The sequence below is a fragment of the Capsicum annuum genome, unplaced genomic scaffold, assembly GCF_002878395.1.
Source record: "Capsicum annuum cultivar UCD-10X-F1 unplaced genomic scaffold, UCD10Xv1.1 ctg2544, whole genome shotgun sequence".
NCBI classification, from domain to species: Eukaryota; Viridiplantae; Streptophyta; class Magnoliopsida; order Solanales; family Solanaceae; genus Capsicum; species Capsicum annuum.
In genome coordinates, this window is record NW_025831639.1 from 148,745 (window position 1) to 169,137 (window position 20,393).

The 20,393-nt window shown below is 36.6% G+C and overlaps 1 protein-coding gene and 1 pseudogene across 1 annotated transcript; one reads left to right on the plus strand and one right to left on the minus strand.

Annotated features, from left to right (window-relative positions):
- Window positions 1-9,781: 9,781 nt before the first annotated feature.
- LOC107873690 lies at window positions 9,782-11,799 on the minus strand. The gene is made up of 2 exons (XM_016720616.2): window positions 10,493-11,799; window positions 9,782-10,339 (listed from the first exon to the last, which is right to left on the minus strand). Exons 1-2 carry the CDS (start codon window positions 11,097-11,099, stop codon window positions 10,170-10,172), a joined length of 777 nt encoding a protein of 258 aa, XP_016576102.2. The 5' UTR covers window positions 11,100-11,799; the 3' UTR covers window positions 9,782-10,169.
- A 1,822-nt stretch (window positions 11,800-13,621) lies between these two features.
- LOC107873689 lies at window positions 13,622-20,068 on the plus strand (annotated as a pseudogene).
- Window positions 20,069-20,393: the final 325 nt, after the last annotated feature.

Here is a 20,393-nt window from a genome sequence, read left to right on the forward strand (position 1 = left end):
CTTGTTGATATTATGCCTCCTAGATGTGAGATGATTGTAGATATGCTACGGTTTATAAATATGATTATTGATATGAGTCCCGGGTATGTATATGTGCCTAAGGCCATGATTACGATGTTATGATTATTCCGGATAAATTAATGGTCCAAGGGCCGTATTATGGTACTGATTAAATATCTAAGAAGTGTTTATCATTGTGAATGATGTGATTGCGATTTATGAATATGAATATGTATATGTTTGTAAACACATCTCTCCGGTATGGGACGGAGGAAGATGCGGTATGATGCTTATTATTCCATTGATTGAATACTGGTAATGGCATGCATAGGTTAGGTACGTTCATAATTATTTACCATTTTAAATGATGTGATTATAGCCAAAATATGATATTATGGTTTTTCTTCTTGTTAGACGGTTAAGCTATTTGGTAGCTAGTTGTGTATTGGCTAACTATTGCACTTAATGGCTAGGAAGCTAATGTATTAGTTAATGAATCTTGCTTAGTTGGAACATGGTAGCTAATGATGGTCAGTTAATGAATGATGTCATTTAATAAAAGATGGTTAGGCGTTAAGTAGTAATGTGTTGTCTAGTAATGACTAACATAAATAGGATGAATAGTTGATAATAATGAATGGTAGATAATTGACGGTTTTGGTATAATGATGAACCTAGACTAGATGTTAGATGTTGACTATTAAATGAATAGTGGTTAGTTGTTATCCCATGAATAAGGATTATGTGAAGGATAATGTTTAGGCTAATAACTAGAGGTTATGTGATGACTAGTGAACTAGCGGTTTAATAATAATAAATATTGGTTAGCTAATAACGAGTAATTGGGATGTATTTATAAGATAGATGTCTTTACGGTTATGAGTATATCATCTTGCATCTGTGCACCTATTATATACCTATATTTATGTATCGTGAGTTATGTTGATGTATTGATACCCGGCAAGGCCGGAGGATATTATGATGATATTGATACCCGATTCGAGTCGGAGGATACTATTGAGCTGATATTGATATCCGGCAAGGCCGGAGGATATTATGATGATATTGATACCTGGTTCAAGTTTGAAGGATACTATTGAGATGATATTGATACCCAGCAAGGACAGAGGATATTATGATGATATTGATACCCAGTTCAAGTCCGGAGGATACTATTGAGATGATATTGATACCCGGCAAGGCTATTGATACCCGGTTTGAGTTCGGAGAATACTATTGAGATGATATTGATACCCGGTGAGGCCGGAGGTTGATGACGAGGATGATGGTCCTGATAAGGATAGTTATGATGCATTGTGATATTGATGGTATATTTTTTTTTTATTCCTACATGCACATCACCTATCACCAGTATGCACCTATGTCTATCTGCCGGTATGGGACAGCTGCATAGATATGAGTGAAGAATATGTCTTGTTATTGTTTGTTGATTGAACCTTCTAAGTTTGGGCGGTGGGGGTACGTATAGGCTCGGATAGGTATTTGGTTGTCTGCAGTAGCCGATTATTTACGATGTTATTGATATTGTTACTATCATGGTTATGATCATTATTATGGCTAGCTTATGAAAGTTTGGTCATAGATCCAGTATTGGGATTGAGGTATGTCTTTGACCTTTGTTATCTTATGAGTACATTACTATGCACGATTGTTCTATGTCTAGCCATATGGATTAGAAATCCTGAGTATGTTGGTATTGAATCCTGATAGTATTAGAATGAGGTCTTAAAATGAGAACATGACGATTTAAGTTATGTGAGATGACCTCGTATTTATTTATATATATATGTATATATATATATGTATCTAGTTATATGAAGTCATGGTACTATCGGATATCCCTTTCTTCGTTGTTCATATTGTATAGTCATTCCTTCGCCTTGTATATTACAATATATCTTTATTTCGCTCTTTATCTGTATATTGAACTGGGATATATGGTATAGCTTTGGCATATATTGAATGTAGCTGGAATAAGATAGTACACCTTGATTATGTTAGACTCTTTGACATAAATAGGATAGTTGTCCCTTATTATTCTCATTGACTTATTACATGATTTATGGACTCTTGGTTGTAGTTTCCATTCTATTTATATGTTGTATATATCTACTTTATCTTTGAAGCTCAGTTGGCAGTTGCCTACTGAGTACCATTCGTTTGGTACTCATACTACACCTCTGCAGCCTGCAGATCATAGTACGAGTTATCGTCGTTGATGTGTGCATCGTGTGGGGTAGCCCTGATTCGTAAACTTAGAGTGAGCTCCTGACGTTGGGAGTATTACTTATCTCTCTCCTATGTATTAGACTAGCCTCTAAGTTGTATTCAGAGGTAAGTTGAATCAGTATATTTCTTCTTGATATATCACTTTTGTTCTCTTATTATTTTTAAAAGCTCTTGTACTGATACCACCAGGTTTTGAGATTCACCTATGTATTGATCTTTATCTCATATATTCCGCATTCTTTATGTTATTAAGTAGTCCGTTACTAGCCATTCCGGACTACATGTTAGCTTGCCTATTGGTGGGTTATGGTACACGCCATCATGACCTGAAATGTTGGGTCGTGACAAATTAGTATTAGAGCCTAGGTTTCTTCGGTGTATTAGTACAAGAGCTAAGTATTTGTAGAGTCCTGCGGAGACGTCCGTAACCTATCTTCAGGAGGCTACAGTGACATTTTAGGAAATTTACTTCATGACTCCTTATCGTGTGTCTCCATTCCTATGAACCTTGAACATATTTTTTGACTCTATTCTATTCTTGAATGATGATGCGATATTGTCGATAGATGCGGATGAGACTCTAACATGCATTTTTAGAATTTTTGCACATAGCGAACTAATCATTCAAATATGGATATCGAAGAACTTCAACGGTAGCTAAAAATAAATTGGGTTGAGTCCCTATTAGACTTGCATGGTGTGGTATAGTTCTTCGGGCCATGGTGACCATTCTGGATTATGAGGGATAGTATTTCAAAGTATTTTAGATTCTTGGTTTAGTTGTGTTGTGATAGGACACTGGTTCAGAAAATGCCCTTGGTATGAGATAGGTGGTCAGATAAAGTTAGCCTGTATTCCCCGCCAGCCTAGAGTTCCTAAGACAGAATATGATTTTGGAAGTTTGGACATGAATTTATGAATTTCTCCTGACGTTGGTTGGCCATCCATTTGAGCTCAATTTGTGTCCTCGCCATGTTGATGCTCCAGGAATTGCTATGAGAATAGGACGATTGACTACTAGTATAGAGAGTGTCTTCGACATGGGAGTTTTAGTTATTCAGATCATCCTATGATGTTGTGACATCTTTAGTTATAGATAGTGCGTTTGGAGACTCAGTTGATGATTCAGTCGATCAGTCCGAGTTAGGCCCATTCAGATTTATTTTCCCCTTGCCCATCAGGCATGTGATTGCAGATGTCGCCATGACTGGTGTGCTTTTATTCTCACCTTTATCTCTTATTATGTGCATTGGGATTTTCATACCCATTGATAATTATATTCCTTGATGAATTTATATCGGCCATTATGTGCCTTATTGTTGAATTCATGATTATATTACTACTCCATGGTTTATTTCTTTTAATAGTGGATAGAGTAGATCTGTATTGATGTTTCTTCCCTATGGATGCACTTTGGGTTCGAGTCCCATTTATCTTGGCATATTAGTCCTATTGTGGCCCTTTAGTGGTACATAATATTGATGTTCATTTTGGTACCACCTATCAAGTATATTGATTTTGATATTGTTGTTGCTATTGCTATCATTGCATAAGGGTACTGATATTACTTGATAGTATCACTTGGTATTGTTACTTTATAATTAATTCTTCCTAGGTAGCTGTATAGACTAGTGTTATCTAGTTAGACTCTCATTTTCTTGTGCTATTATTTGGTGGCTTGAGTAGATATAGCCCGATTTGATGATTTCTTTCCCCTATCATGGCGAGGTTGATTGTGTTCCCTCTTGGTTAGCTATATTAGATTGATTTGGGGATGTATTGTGATATCGAAAGGAAAGTTAATCTTTTGTGGCTCTATTATCACCCTAGAGTTGGAAATATAGTTGCTTTGCCTATTATTGAGTCTGAGATCCTTAGACTTGCCTTCTGGGTTGCAAAGGTTTTCGCCTTGGCTATTCTTTTAGATATAGCCATTTGTGAGATTGACTAGTTTGAGGCCCGCTCTTTATTTGTGGCTATTTCTTTGTCTGATAGCGATTTGATGTTGATGTTGAGATATCATGGATTTATCTCATAGGTAAGTTGGTTCACTCTCTTGTGATGGATTGCCTTGTTGTTAGTGTGGAGATTGGATACTCTTTTGTCATTGTGATACGGTTTTGTCTAGAGAAGATGAAAGATAGAGGCAGGTGGCCTTTCCTGTTATCGCTTCTCAATTTGGGAAATTAGAAACTCTTGAGCTTGAGTTGTTAGTACTCTGGTGGTTGTCTCAACTTGGACCTTGGCTTTGAGATTGTTATTTCTTCTTTGATGATGTGGTTCTTGGGTGGATTTAGGAAATTCCTATTTCAGTATTTTTTTTGGCCTAGTAAGGCTTGGTGAAGTGATTCTTCTCGATGATATGTGTTTAGGGCTATTTCTTTGCCTAGATGGGGTATCATATTGGTTCAGTTTTGACTTGACGCTTTGGAATAGCGATTGGGAAGTATGATAAATTTGGATTATTAGTGCCTACCCATTCTTAGTTTTGTTTAGATATTTGAGACCTAGCGATTCAGCCTTGGTATTGAGATTTCAGCTTGGTGTTGTAGAGCTTGGGTGGAGCTTCTATTTTAGAGTTGTCTTCGTTCAGATTTAATTTATAGGTTGGTTGAGCCTGATCTGTGGTTGTCTATTCGGTCTTCTTGACATTGGGTTGATTATAGTTAATAGGTGTTCAGATGATAGCTCATGGCCCCCATATTGGTTATATCAGTTTTGACCTCGAGATTCAATTTTCTTTAGGAATTTTGGATGATTTATTCAATGAGAGTAATATACTTGAGTTGGTATCGACGTATTGTGGTTCATATTTATGTGCATCAGTCTTTTCATTTCAGTTGGAGGTCATTTAGCGGTTGAAGTTGAGGTTTGGTTGTTTGGGAAGTAAAGTGAGGGTGCAGGTTGAAAAAGGAATACCTTTGGTAAAATCCCTTGCAAATGTTCTCTCCTCGTGGAGGTTACCTGGGAAGTCACTCTTGGAGCATGTGGGCCAGTACCCTATCACTTCGAGCCTTTGAGATTCTTTCTATTCGTTGACTTTCGGGGATGAAAGTCCTTTTAGTAGTGGATATTGTAATAACCCTTCAGGTCATTTTCCATATTTATGCTTATCTTCACCGTTTGAGCTTCTCCATAGCTTCCCCAAGTCAGTTATGACTTGCGGGGACTGACTGTTTGGTTACTGAGCAGTTCGTTTAGGTTTTAGAGTCAACTCTCTGTTTAGAAGTCTTCGTTGGTTCCAAATGGCCAAGATATTTGGCCCATAGAGATGATTTTCCTCTTTGTTATGATTATTAAGCTTATAGAGACAATGTTCCTCTTGGTCATGATGCAAAACCTATAGATATGAGATGTCTAATAGAGACGATATGTTTGTTGATATTATGCCTCCTAGATATGAGATGATTATAGATATGCTACGGTTTCAAAATATGATTATTGATATGAGTCTCGGGTATGTATATGGGCCTAAGGCCATGATTATGATGTTGTAATTATTCCGGATAAATTAATAGGCCAAGGGCCGTGTTATGGTACTGATTAAATATCCAAGAAGTGTTTATCATTGTGAATGATGTGATTGTGATTTATGAATATGAATATGTATATGTTTGTAAACACATCTCTCCGGTATGGGAGAAAGATGCGGTATGATCCTTATTATTCCATTAATTGAATACTGGTGATGGCATGCATAGGTTTGGTACGTTTATGATTATTTACCTTTATAAATGATATCATTATAGCTGAAATATGATCTTATGGTTTTTCTTCTTGTTAGATGGTTAAGCTATGTGGTAACTAGTTGTCTATTAGCTAACTATTGCACTTGATGGCTAGGAAACTAATGAATTAGTTAATGAATCTTGCTTAGTTGGAACATGATGCTAATGATGGTTAGTTAATGAATGATGTCATTTAATAAAAGATCGTTAGACGACAAGTAGTAATGTGTTGTCTAGTAATGATTAACAAAAATAGGATGAATAGTTGATAATAATGAATGGTAGATAAATGATGGTTTTGGTCTAATGATGAATCTAGACTAGATGTTAGATGTTAACTATTAAATGAATAGTGGTTAGTTGTTATCCCATGAATAAGGATTATATAAAGGATAATGTTTAGGCTAATAACTAGAGGTTATGTGATGACTAGCGAACTAGCGGTTTAATAATAATAAATGTTGGTTAGCTAATGATGAGTAATTGGGATGTAGTGATAAGATAGATATCTTTACGGTTATGAGTATATCAACTTGCGTCTGTGCACCTATTATATGCCTATATTTATGTATCGTGAGTTATGTTGATGCATTGATACCTGGCAAGGCCGGAGGATATTATGATGATATTGATACCCGGTTCGAGTCCGGAGGATACTATTGAGATGACATTGATACCCGGAAAAGCCGGAGGATATGATGATGATATTTATACCCGGTTCAAGTTCGGAGAATACTATTGAGATGGTATTGATACCCGGCAAGGCCGGAGTATATTATGTTGATATTGATACTTGGTTCGAGTCCAGAGGATACTATTGAGATGATATTGATACCTAACAAGTCTATTGATACCCAGTTTGAGTCCGGAGGATACTATTGAAATGATATTGATACCCGAAAAGGCCGGAGGTTGATGGCGATGATGATGGTCCTGATGAGGACAGTTATGATGCATTGTGATATTGATGGTATATTTTGCATTCATTACTGTATGCGCATCGCCTATCACTAGTATGCACCTATGTCTATCAGACGGTATGGGATAGTTGCATAGATATGGGTAAAGAATATGTCTTGTATTATTGTTTGTTGATTGAACTTTCTGAGTCTGGGGCGGTGGGGGTACGCATAGGATCGACTAGGTATTTGGTTGTCCGGAGTAGCTGGTTATTTATGATGTTATTGATATTGTTATTATCATGGTTATGATCATTATTATGGTTATCTTATGACAGATTGGTCATGGATCAGGTATTGGGATTGAGGTATGCCTTCGACCTTTGCTATCTTATGATTACATTACTATGCACGATTATTCTATGTATAGCCATATGGATTAGAAATCCTGAGTATGGTGTTGAATCCTGATAGTATTATAATGAGGTCTTAAAATGAGAACATGACGATGTAGGTTACGTTGAGATGACCTCCTATTTATATATATATATATACATATACATATATATATCTATATATCTAGCTATATGAAGTCATGGTACTATCGGATATGCCTTTCTTCGTTGTTCATATTGTTTTGTCGTTCCTTCGCCTTTTATATTACAATATATGTTTATTTCGCTCTTTATCTGTATATTGACCAGGGATATACGGTATAGCTTTGGCATATATGTAATGTAGGTGGAATAAGATAGTACACCTTGATACTTCCTTATTCTGTTAGACTCTTGGACATGAATAGGACAGTTGTCCCTTGTCATTCTCATTGAATTATTACATAATTTATGGACTCTTGGTTGTAGTTTCCATTCTGTTTATATGTTGTATATATCTACTTTATCTTTGGAGCTTAGTTGGCAGTTGTCTACTGAGTACCATTCATTTGGTACTCATACTACACCTCTACAGCCTGCATATCATAGTACGTGTTATCGCCGTTGATGTGTGCATTGTGTGGAGTAGCCTTGATTCGGAGACTTATAGTGAGCTCCTGTCATTTGGAGTATTACTTATCTCTCTCCTATGTATTAGACTAGCCTCTAAGTTGTATTCAAAGGTAAGTTGAATTAGTGTATTTCTCCTTGATATATCACTTTTGTACTCTTATTATGTTTAGAAGCTCTTGTACTGATACCACCAGGTTTTGGGATTCACCTATGTATTGGTCTTTATCTCATATATTCTGCATTCTTTTTCTTATGTTTTAAGTAGTCTGTTACTAGCCGTTTCAGACTACAGGTTGGCTTGCCTACTGGTGGGTTATAGTAGGCGCCATCATGTCCTGAAAAGTTGGGTCGTGACACTATCTCTTCATCTTTCTTAAGAGTAAATAATGAATAGTCGTGAATACTTTGACAAAAACTAGCATCTAAAAGGGAAGAGGTCAGTTTGATGTTCCATTGTCTAGAAGCCTGCTTTAAGCCACAATGAGACTTAAGTAATTTGCAAACCTTCATCTCTCCTGGTTGTTTAAAACCTTTAGGCATAGACATGTATACCTCTTCATCTAGATCTCCCTGCAGAAATGCATTATAGACATCCATTTGGAACATATTCCACCTTTTTGAAACAGCCAGATAAATGACACATCTGACTGTCACCATTTTTGCAATAGGAGAGAAGGTATCATGATAATCCAAACCTTCTAGATGAATATATCCCTTTGCAACCAACCTTGCTTTGTATCTTTCTACCTCACTATTTGCTTGGTATTTGATTCTATACGCCCATTTCGATCCAACTGTATGTTTACCAGGTGGTAGATCAACTACTTCCTATGTGTGAATATCCTTAAGAGCCTGAATTTCTTGTTTCATAGCTGTAACCCATTTATCATCCTTGGCTGCTTATCTGAAGGTCTTAGGTTCCACAGTAGTGGTAATCTTGCTCACATAACACTGATACTGAGGAGCAGCATGATCATATAACAAGTAATTGGCCATAAGATACCTGGTACTGCTCTGAGGTCTCCTGCCAGTAGAGAAATCTTTCAACCAGGGTGGTTGTTTAGAAACCCTGCTTGTTCTTCTGAGAGGACAAGGCTCTATGGCATGTGTAGCCATATTTGGTGCATCTACATCAGGTAATATTTCACCTGTAGCAGGAGTTAAGTTGCCCCGTCCTTCTTCTAGTGTTGTAGTTTCAGAAGTATTATCAACTGAGTCCACATTATTTGCGTCATCATTATCACATGAATCATGCAACATTTCCAAAGAAGAACCATGTAAAACTGACAGTGAAGAAGATTCATCAAGTTCAGCATCAACAAAAGGAAAAACATCTTCCCTAAAGAACACATCCCTGGATACAAAGGTCTTGCTTGCGGGTATATCCCACAGTATGTATCCCTTCTGCAACTCTGAATATCCTAATAAGACAGCAGGAGTGGCTTTTGCAGAGAACTTGTCACCCCTTGGTAACGTGGATGCATGGAAAAGGCATCCTATGACCTTGAGATGTGACAACATAGGCCTTCTTTGATATAACAACTCATAAGGAGTTTTGTTGTCTAGAGCTGATGATGGCAGCCTATTCATTAAATATACTGCAGCCTTAACACAATATCCCCAAAATTTGATTGGGAGTTTGGACTGAAATCTGATAGCTCTAGCAATATCCAAAATATTATGCTTTCTTTCCACAATGCCATTCTGTTATGGAGTATATGAAACAACTCAGTACATTGTTGATTAAAGAATTCAGTACCATTATCTAATCTCACAATCTTAACATGAGATTCAAATTGAGTTTTGATCATCAACAAGAAATTTTTAATGGCAACAATGATCTCGGATTTCAATTGCAACAGATAAATCCAAATAAATCTACTATGATCATCCACAATTGTCAAGAATTAATTCTTCTTATCAATAGTAGGAACCTTATATGGTCCCCAAAGATCCATGTGAACAATGTCAAACAATGTAGATGCTCTAGAAGTACTAATAGGAAATGGTAGTCTAGCTTGCTTAGCTAATGGACAAACATGACAATTATGAAGTATCTCACTGTTATTAGTGCATTCTACCAGGTTCAAATGCTCTAGAGCTTGAGAAGAAGGATGTCCAAGTCTGGAATGCCAAAGCTTGACATCAGATTATGTTACATTTGCAATCGTCCTTTGTGAGTGATATCTTGCACCTTCCATTTGCTTAAATCCCGTTTTACTTCTGAATATGTACAATCCTCCATTCTCCTTACCAATTCCTCTCACCCTGCCACTCAAGAGATCCTAGAAAATGCAGAAGACAGGATAGAAAGACACAAAACAAGATAATTCCCTTGTGAGTTTGGACACAGACAATAGATTGAACTTGAAATCTGGCACTAATAGGATATTCTCCACTGCTTGGTTTCCAAAAACATCTGCTTTACCAATGTGAGTTACCTCCACCGTATCTCCTGTAGGAAGGTGAACTTGATCTTGTTGTTATTTTGTTAGGCATTTAACACCTCTCAACATGCATCTATTAGAGGTTATATGGTGAGAAGCACTAGAATCTACTATCCAGTTCTGTGCAAAACTAGTGTGAGACATCAAGCAAGTTTTTGTACCTGTCATATTGACTTGCTTAGAATCTGTGGCATCCTTATGCAGTAGGGTGAGGATCTGCTTATATTCTTCTTCAGTAAAAGGCTGCCCCTTTGCAAAGAAAGTGTCATTGCCTTCATGATTTGTAGCTGTCTTGCTGGTTGATGCTACATAAGAGTGATCACATGATCCATTTGAAATGTTGTTTGCTGCAAAATTACCTCCTCCATGACTGCCATATCTATGCCCTGAACCGCTACCAGATGTGATGTGATTATGTATGTTTCTAAAAGGACCAGCCTGTTTCTTTTGTTTCCAATCTACTGGATACCCAATCAGTTTATAGCAATTTTCCTTAGTGTGACCAGTAAAATTGTAGAATTCACACCTCTTTCCTCTATGGAATTCTTTTCCCTGGTTCCTATTCACATTCATGGCAATCTGATCTGGCTTCCCAACCATAGTAGCTACACAAGTTGAGTGTTGAATCTCATCCTCTATAAGCATAGCATATGCTTGGTTTATGGTAGGAGCAGTCCCTTTCAGCAAAATCTGCCTTCGAGCTTGGTCATAGGATTTATTTAAACCACTGAGAAACTGGATCAACCTCATTTCTGATAAATGATCCATATAATCCTTTGATCTAGGGCAATTACAGCTAGGTGAAGGTATAACAGCATCATATTCATTCCATAAGGTTTTCAATTTTGTGAAATACTGAGAGATAGAATCAGTGCCTTGTGATAATGTGGTAGTTTCTCAATGTAATTGATATACTCACATTCGATTTACCTTGTCGAACCTCTCCTGCAGGTCAGTCCACACAGCATATGCACTGGTTGCGTACACTATTCCACTAAGAAGTTCTTCACTGACAGTATTCATAAGCCATGAGAGCACAATAGCATTGCACGTCTCCCATTGCTCGTGCAGTTCTTCTCAGTATGTTTCCTTTGTACATGTCCCTGTAACAAATCCATACTTCCGTTTTCCCAACAAGGCAATCTTCATCGACCTACTCCATATGCCATAGTTTTCAGATCCAGTCAATTTGATAGGAATAAGCACAGCTCCAGTGACATCTGAAGAACCAATAAACAGGGGATCGCTTTGATCAATTTTTGGTGCCATTTCTCACTACAAGGCTCTGCAGTTAGGTGATCTAGAAGAGATCTCAACTCTACTATGATCAACCAGCTGAGTAATGCTCAATTTCAATTGCGGATTCGAAGAAGAAACACCCAGTATCGGTGCTTTGATACCATGTGAAAATACTGCTAAGACTCCATTAATGGAGCTAAGAAGGGAAGAAGAAAAGAGTATTATATCTGCTTCAAAGTCATTTACACTGTGCCTTATATATAGGCTGGAAATGATATGCAAAATATCTAATAACTAACGATTCTAGAATATTCTAATGACAGCTCATTAGCTAACTTCACAGCTCGGTGAGCTAACTACACTCACTAACTAACCAATTAACGGAGGTAACAGTAACACCAATGTAACAGTGATGTAACAGTAAGATCAACGTAACAGTGAACTCTAATACAATCCAACAAAAATATTTACTATGGAAACAAGCTGACGAGCAAGAAAATAATTTTGGAAACTGAGGATTAAATCATTTACAATGTGTTTGATCAGAGTCTCAAATTGACAATGAATATCACATGTCGGCTGTATTCCAATGGTTTTATTATGATAATGAATGGTCTGTATGTAGCAAAGATAGGTTGAGGATGGTAGATATTTTTTATTCTATTGGTAAAAACAGTGAATATCACCATTGATAACAATAAAACGAATACAAACTAAAGGCACCTAGCTTCAACAAACCACCTTCTAGGAAGGGTGTCTATGAAAGCCAGGCCCCGAGCAAGCTAAGTACACAATAATGCTTCTCATTACCACCTGGACATTCTCAGACTGTAAATTTAATCCCGCTCCACGTCTTAAGAGCCTCCCTAACTTCTCGAAGCCATGGCGAGTCAATGAACAAGTGTTGTGCAGTTTCTAAAGTATGAGTTGCACATAGATATTGTTCTTAATTCCTATAATTATTCAAGTAGATCTCATCTTCCTCTAAATCTTGTGGTCCTAAATTTGCATAAGAAAATACCTAATGAAACAAACAAATTAAACTAAATTTTTGTATATCAAGCATTAACAAACATGGAGAACATATATGTAACGCCCCGGGTGTTGGGGCACCTAAAGAGAGATAGAAACGAGCCTACGTGACCACTAGCTCAAGTATAAAACAGTTTGGGATGAGTTCAGGATCGTTGGGGGGAATTTTGGGCATGAAAAGTGTCGTGCATCGCGAGGGTTTTCTAAGTATTATATATTAGTGACTTTTGAGACTGAACATGTCCTATGAAAATGTTGAATTTGGTAACATAAATTTACAACTTTAAAGGTTATGCATGATGAAAATATGATCCTCAACCAATTTCAGTAGCTTGATTATTTTCAATAAAGATTATGATGATTATTTCTCTTTGAGCAATGTATGACATGAAATGATGAGATGTTTAATGACTCATTGAAAATCCTATGGAGGCTATGTTTGGAATTCAGAGTCTATAACTTGGCTTCAACTTGTATCTATGACCTCCAATTTTGGGTGTGCACAAGTAGACACTCAAACTTTTATAAAGTTAAACAAGTACACACGTGTGTCCCATGTGACATAATATATCTAAGACGCCATGTAAGACAAGAATTGGCTAACACATGTGTCTATTTGTTACAATTGATAGAAGTTTAAGTGTCTACTTATACACATCCAAAATTGGAGGTCATAATGTGATCTGAGGCCAACTAATTAAAGTTCATGTTTATGTATTATGCCGTTTACTGATCAAGCAACACTCTCTAGTGTTATTTAGTTAGTACTCCCACCATTTATTTTACTTGTCATTTTTCACTTCACAAGACAAAATTTGAATAATCTTCAAAGATAAATAGAATACAATTGAATTCAAAACTAACATTATATGTATGTATAACTTAAATAGCCAAGTGTAAAAGTCCTTTCAGCTATCTACATTTGTTACAATCAATGCTACATGTTGACCAGTTCAAACAAACATATTATTGGCCCACCCTCTTTTCTATGAATCTTCTCCTCCACAGAAATTTTATCAAAACTAATACTTTGCTGTAAAGGGGAACATTATAGTCTTACAATCAATGCTGCATTTGTTCACTACTTCAAACATATTTTTTTGGCCTAACACTTCTCTCTTTATCTTCTTCTCCACACAAATCTTATCAAGTTAATAAAGTCATACACAAAAACAAAGAGCAGCCATTTCAGATTTTCATCAACTAAAAATGTTAGTCTCTAATAATAACTTCAAACATAGTGTGTTTAATTATAGTACTCACATCTGTAATTTCACTCATTCGAGTCGACATAAATAATTGACCTATTTATATGTGCAAAAACGTCTATGAAATTAATTTTATGCTTCTTTCTTTTTTACATCACATCCGGAGAGTTTGGCTTGTGAAACTTGAAAGACACTTACAGTCATGGAAAAACAAGGAGAAATAGAGAAAGGGAAAGCAAACAATTTTGCGGTACGTCATGATCACTGAACTTTACTTATGTATCTGTTCATTAGTTACGTATATAAACTAATTTTGAATCACTAAAATCACTGAACTTTACTTGTTGTATCAGTATAGTCACAAAATTAAACTTTTGTCCCATTTAAGTCATTTAACTATGTACTAATTATCCTGAAAATACAATTTACTGAAAGGTCAGATTGTAAAATGGAGATTAAATGTAGAGTAAAGCATCTAGTACCCCTAAACTATAATCAAGTTTGCAATGAACACTTCAACTTTACCCCCTAACTAAATTTTAGCATATTTTTGTCAACCTATTTAGCTGATGTGATACCTTTTGTCAATCTTATTAGCTAACATGACACCTGTTAGATAATTTTATTAACAAGTTTAAGTTTTACTTTTCTTGAAATAAAAAAGTAATACTATAATTACTTTTACTTTTTCTGAAAGAAAAAAATAAAACTTTTCCATATTTGGCAACCTCTTTCTTGGAAAAAAGGTTTTGGACATCTATAAGTAGAAGACCTCTCTTCTCATACCATAGCACAGTCCAGAATGTAGTCATTTACGAGTCTTGTTTAGGGGGAGATTTTCTACCAATAGTTTTATGTTTTCTTTAATATTGGTTTTCATGTGTAGGTCAGTTGGCCAAATTATATCAATAATATTATTTTTTAGTTTATATTGGGTCATCTGAATTATCGTCGTCTTTATTTGCAAACTTTAAGCTTCCGCATGGCGCCCTCTCGATTTTGAACCCAACACCACCTTTGACGTGAACCCCTTTTATGTAATTAAAGTGCCATGTCAGCACAAAAGGTGGAATAGGACCCCTGTGAAGTTGGGATGTGTTGTAGCAATTTTGGTCATAGTTCGGGGAGGTACTGGATGCTTATTTAGTAGACAAGTTTTGAAAGTAGAGGGGGTTAATTCTGACCATTTTTCCATGTGGATTTTGTTTTTAAAAAAAAAGTAGAAATTTTTTTTTAACATCGACTATCTCACTTCCGTTAGTTAAAAACAGCATATTGGAGTCATTGGTGTTACGCCACGGTTATAAATTGCCCTTTTTCTTAGGGGAGGGCATATTTGGTACAAGTTTTGCAGTATATTTAGACCTTTTCCCATTATTTTGATTTGTGTTATTTGAATTATCTTCATAGCAGATAAAGCATATATATATATATAATACATGTGCAACGTGTTGGTTGCCTGTATAGAGTAAATTTTGCATGGTATATATGTTCGCTATGAAAATTTTGATATAATATTTGGTCGTTTGGCAGGTGTCATTTTCTGCTCTACGCAGGGACGTTGTCAACGTTGAGGATTTCATGGAGAGGTTAAAGAATGAAAAAGGTCAAAATGCAGTCGATATAGCTGATCAAATTGAAAAGCTGAAATTGGTGCGGGCATTTATTTGTGTGTACGTCCAGCTTTCTTATTCTGATTTGAAAGAGTTTGAAGATATAATGACTGGAAAACGACAAGAGGTCGATAATCTGCTTCGACCAATTTTGGATGATGTTGACAACACCGTCAGGTGTAAATACAACATGGATCATGTCCTTCCTAGCCTCATGGATAATATCGATGAATGTATCAGTTCGTGTCATCATTCTACATCAAGTGCCACCATGACTGACGAGCAGTTGAACTTCCTCCTCCTGAGTCTCCATCATATGTCCAAGTATCGTGCTGAAAAGATATTTCCATTAGAAACTCAGTATGAGATTCTTCAGAATGTATGTGGAAATGTAAGAGATTTCGATGGGTTGATAGTGAATGGTTTCGTTGAGCACGAAATTATTCAATTTGTCTTACCTCAGTTTAAACTCATGGCTGAGAGAGTTGCACTCTTCCTTTGGGATGATCAACTTGATGGAGACTATCGACTCTTCAAGCTAGCACATCTACTCTTGAAGATTATTCCAATTGAACTGGAGGTGATGCACATATGTTATACAAATTTGAAAGCTTCACCATCAATAGAAGTTGGACGCTTTATTAAGCAACTCCTTGAAACCTCTCCGCAAGTTCTGAGAGAATATCTTATTCATCTACAAGAGCACGTGGTAACTGTTATTACCGCAAACACTTCAGGGGCTCGAAACATTCATGTCATGATAGAGTTCCTATTAATTATTCTAACGGATGTGCCCAAGACTTTATTCATCATGATAAATTGTTTGATCTTTTGTCACGTGTTGGAGCACTTATCAGGGAGGTATCAACTCTCGTTCACGACTTAGAAGAAAAATCAAAGAATAAAGAGAGTACCGATGAAACAAGTCGTGCAACTCAATACTTGCTGAAAAATATTGAACTTCTCAAGGAAGATGTCAAATATGTTTATCTGAAAGCCCCGGACCCATGTCAATGGAGCTTCCCCATGAGTGATGGACCGCTCTTTATGCATCTGCTACACAGACACTTAACTGATTTGCTAGATTCGGATGCTTATTCAATTTCTTTGATAAAGGAAGAAATTGAGTTGGTGAGAGAAGACCTAGAATTCATAAGATCATTATTCGTGAATGTTGAGAAAAGATTGTATAAAGATCTGTGGGCACGTCTTTTAGATGTGGCATATGAGGCAAAAGATGTCATTGATTCAATTATTGTTCGAGATAATGGTCTCTTGCATCTTATTTTCTCACTTCCCATTACCATAAGAAAGATCAAGCTTATCAGAGAAGAAGTCTCCAATTTACCTGAGGAGATTCTAAAGAACAAGAGCCTCATTGTTGTAAACACTCCTAAGAATCCAGTTGAAAGAAAATCATTGACAACTAGTAAAACAATTGTAGATTTTAAGGAGGAGACAAACTGGTTAATTAGTAAGCTCAACAGTGGACCGAAAGATCTAGATTTCATCTCAATCACTGGTATGCCGGGTTCGGGCAAAACTACTTTGGCATACAAAGTATACAATGATGAATCAGTTTGTAGCCATTTCGACATTCGTACATGGTGCACAGTCGACCAAGAATATGACGAGAAGAAGTGGCTGGTGAAACTTTTCAATCAAGTTACTGGCTCGGATTTGAAGTCCAGTGAGGATATTGATGTTGCCGAAAAACTGAGGAAACAATTGTATGGAAAGAGATATCTAATTGTGTTAGATGACATGTGGGATACTACTACATGCGATGATCTAACAAGACCTTTCCCTGAAGCTGAGAAAGGAAGTAGAATTATTTTGACAACTCGATAAAAGGAAGTGGCTTTTCATGGAAAGGGAAACACTGATCCTCTTAACCTTCGATTGCTAAGACCAGAAGAAAGTTGGGAGTTATTAGAGAAAAGGGCATTTGGAAAAGAGAGTTTCCCTGATGAACTATTGGATGTTGGAAAAGAAATAGCCCAAAATTGTAAAGGGCTTCCGTTGGTGGCTGATCTGATTGCTGGAGTCATTGCAGGTTGGGAAAAGAAAAAGGCTGTGTGGCTTGAAGTTCGAAATAATTTGAATTCTTTTATTTTTGGCAGTGAAGTGGATGTGATGAAAGTTATAGAATTAAGTTATGACCATTTACCTCATCACATGAAGCCACGCATTCTCTACCATGCATCTTTTCCAAAGGACACTGCAATGGATAGAGTTATGTTGAAAATGTATTGGCGTGCTGAAGGGCTTGTTGAACAAACAGAGATGAAGAATTTGGAAGAAGAGATGGAAATTTATTTGGATAAATTAATTTCCAGTAGCTTGGTAATTGCTTTCAATGAGATAGGTGATTACTCGAGTTGCCAACTTCATGATCTTGTGCACGACTTTTGTTTGATAAAAGCAAGAGAGGAAAAGTGGTTTGTCCAGATAAGTTCAAGTGATCCATCTTCTTCTTCAGATTTGATGGCAAGCATAGTGATCATTAATTATGATAAGGAGCACTTTAAGCCTAACAATTTCGTCCTTCTCAATTCAATAAAGAAAAGGCATTCTGGTAAGCACCTCTGTTCTTCGGCGATAACTGGAGACAAGATAGAAGATCGTCTTCCTGATGCATGTCACCTAAGAGACTTGAGGCTTCTTAGAGTGTTGGACCTGAGTCCCTCTTTTATGATGGTGAAGAATTCTTTGCTGAATGAAATATGCATGTTGAATCATTTGAGGTTCTTAAATATTGGGACAGAAGTTAAATATCTGCCTTCATCATTCTCAAACCTCAGGAATCTAGAAACCCTTGTGGTTATAAACGAAGGATCAACCTTGGTACTATTACCGAGTATTTGGGATCTTGTAAAGTTGAGAGTGCTGTCCATTGATGCTTGTTGTTTCTTTGACTTGGATACAGATGAACCAATACTGATAACAAAGGACTCAAAGTTAGAGAACTTGAGAGTATTAGAGATCCCCGTGCTTTCCTATGCAAAAGGAATAGACGATATTTTCATATGTTTCCCGAATCTTCAAAGGTTTACATTTGTTCTCAAGGAATCATGGGATTATTCAACAGAGCGATAATGGTTCCCAAAATTGGATTTCCTAACTGAACTAGAAGAACTCAGAGTAGATTTTGAAAGTTCAAACACTACAAATTGGTCGTGGGATTTTCACTTCCCTTACAATTTGAAAACATTGTAATTGTTTGACTTTCCTTTGGCATCAGATTCACTATCAACAATAGCAAGATTTCCCAACCTTGAAGAGTTGTTCCTTACGAGAACAATCATCCAGGGGGAGGAATGGAACATGGGGGAGGAAGACACCTTTGTGAATCTCAAATATTTGAATTTGGATGGAGTGAGTCCTGCTAAGTGGGAGGTTGGAGAGAAATCTTTTCCCGTACTTGAGAAATTAGACCTGAGGGGATGTCGTAAGCTTGATGAGATTCCTCCTAGTTTCGGCGATATTTGTTCATTGAAAATTATTAAACTTGTAAAGAGCCCTCAACTTGAAGATTCTGCTAAGAAGATAAAACAATACGTTGAAGATATGGGAGGGAACGAGTTTCAGGTCCTTGGCCAGAATAATATCCCGTTATTCAAGTAGCTCTTAAGCACCACCAGAACAGGTTCTTCTCTATTCTTTTGTTTCTGCTCTTATTGTTAATCTCAACTGAACTGTCTGCTCGTGAACTTTCATCACACTAAGATTTAAGGTAATTAGGAAAATCAACCCAGCTTTTGTGTGTGTAAATTAACATAGTGGGATAGCTCTGAGAGTTTGCTGCCACAGAACGCTGGCAATTTCAACTGTAAGTTTCTCTTTGAAACATACATGGAGTTGCCTGTTGTCTACTATTGGTAGCCTCTCTACTATATGAAATTATCCTATATCTATGTTTTGCTCAAGTTCTTGTAAATCTTTCAATAGAATACATCATCACAAACATGTGAAAACTCTTCAAGTACTGAAGTCATTCAGAAATTTCTATGCAGCCGGAAGTGGGATCTTTGTGTGCAAGGAATTAGAATTTTCATGTAGGCTGGTGGAATCAGCCATCGTTAGGCATTTGGAGTGGAGGTGCATCAGTAAGTGCTATTAAAATCCTGTTGTGCCAATTAATGCATCGATTGATAGGAATCGAATGAGTCCAGGTTAATTCTATTCCATCGATAAGCATTTGGAATTGAGGGCTGCAGTATTTAATGATAAAGATGTTTAAATAGGTGTTGATGTACAATATTTGGCCTCATGTGCAACAATAAGGCTTGTGTCTATTAATACATCGATGCTGAATACCCCTTATCAAATTTCAGACAAATTGGTTCAAGAAAAATGTATTAGTCTTAATCTGAATTGAAACGATGCAGCTTCAGTCCGCCAGAATTCCATATGTGAAGGGAAATGCTATCTGGCCTTTGTTTCCAAGTTGTTACTCTGTGTTTTTTTGCAAGTGTTGCCTCTTGTTTGTCTAACTATGTTATCTGGTTTGTTATCTTAAACTTTCATTTTCCTCAGTTTCTCCTATTTCCTTTGTTAAATTTATCTTCAGTTTCATGATGTGGACTAATCATGTTGGATTCTTGATATTGATACATATATAGAACTGTTACGGTTAATTCTATAGTGCTTCGGAAGTACAAATTTTACAACATGGATTCACTTTTAACATAACAGACGAAAAAGCTATGTTGGAATATAGCTGCTGTTGCAGTTAGCTCCACAAGAAGAGATAATTTAGCTGCTACGCTTGCTCTCAGATAGCTGTTAACAACAGACAAGCTGATTAAAAATCTAATGCAGGATGGTTCGGACAGAGCTGAAGAGTCTATTGCTCGGTACTATTCAAATATGGCTAGAACAGTGCGGATATTTCCCCCGGGCATCTGCATAAGTCATCCAATAGGAATATGAGATCTCTTCATTCTTATTTCTCTATAAATAATTTG

Excerpts from the sequence above, each read along its gene's own strand:
- LOC107873690 (XM_016720616.2), bottom strand. The coding sequence starts at position 11,099 with ATGGATCATTTATCAGAAATGAGGTTGATCCAGTTTCTCAGTGGTTTA. Across the intron at positions 10,340-10,492 it reads TAAGCAAGTCAATATGACAG|GAGATACGGTGGAGGTAACT; the intron begins GTACAAAAACTT and ends ACCTTCCTACAG.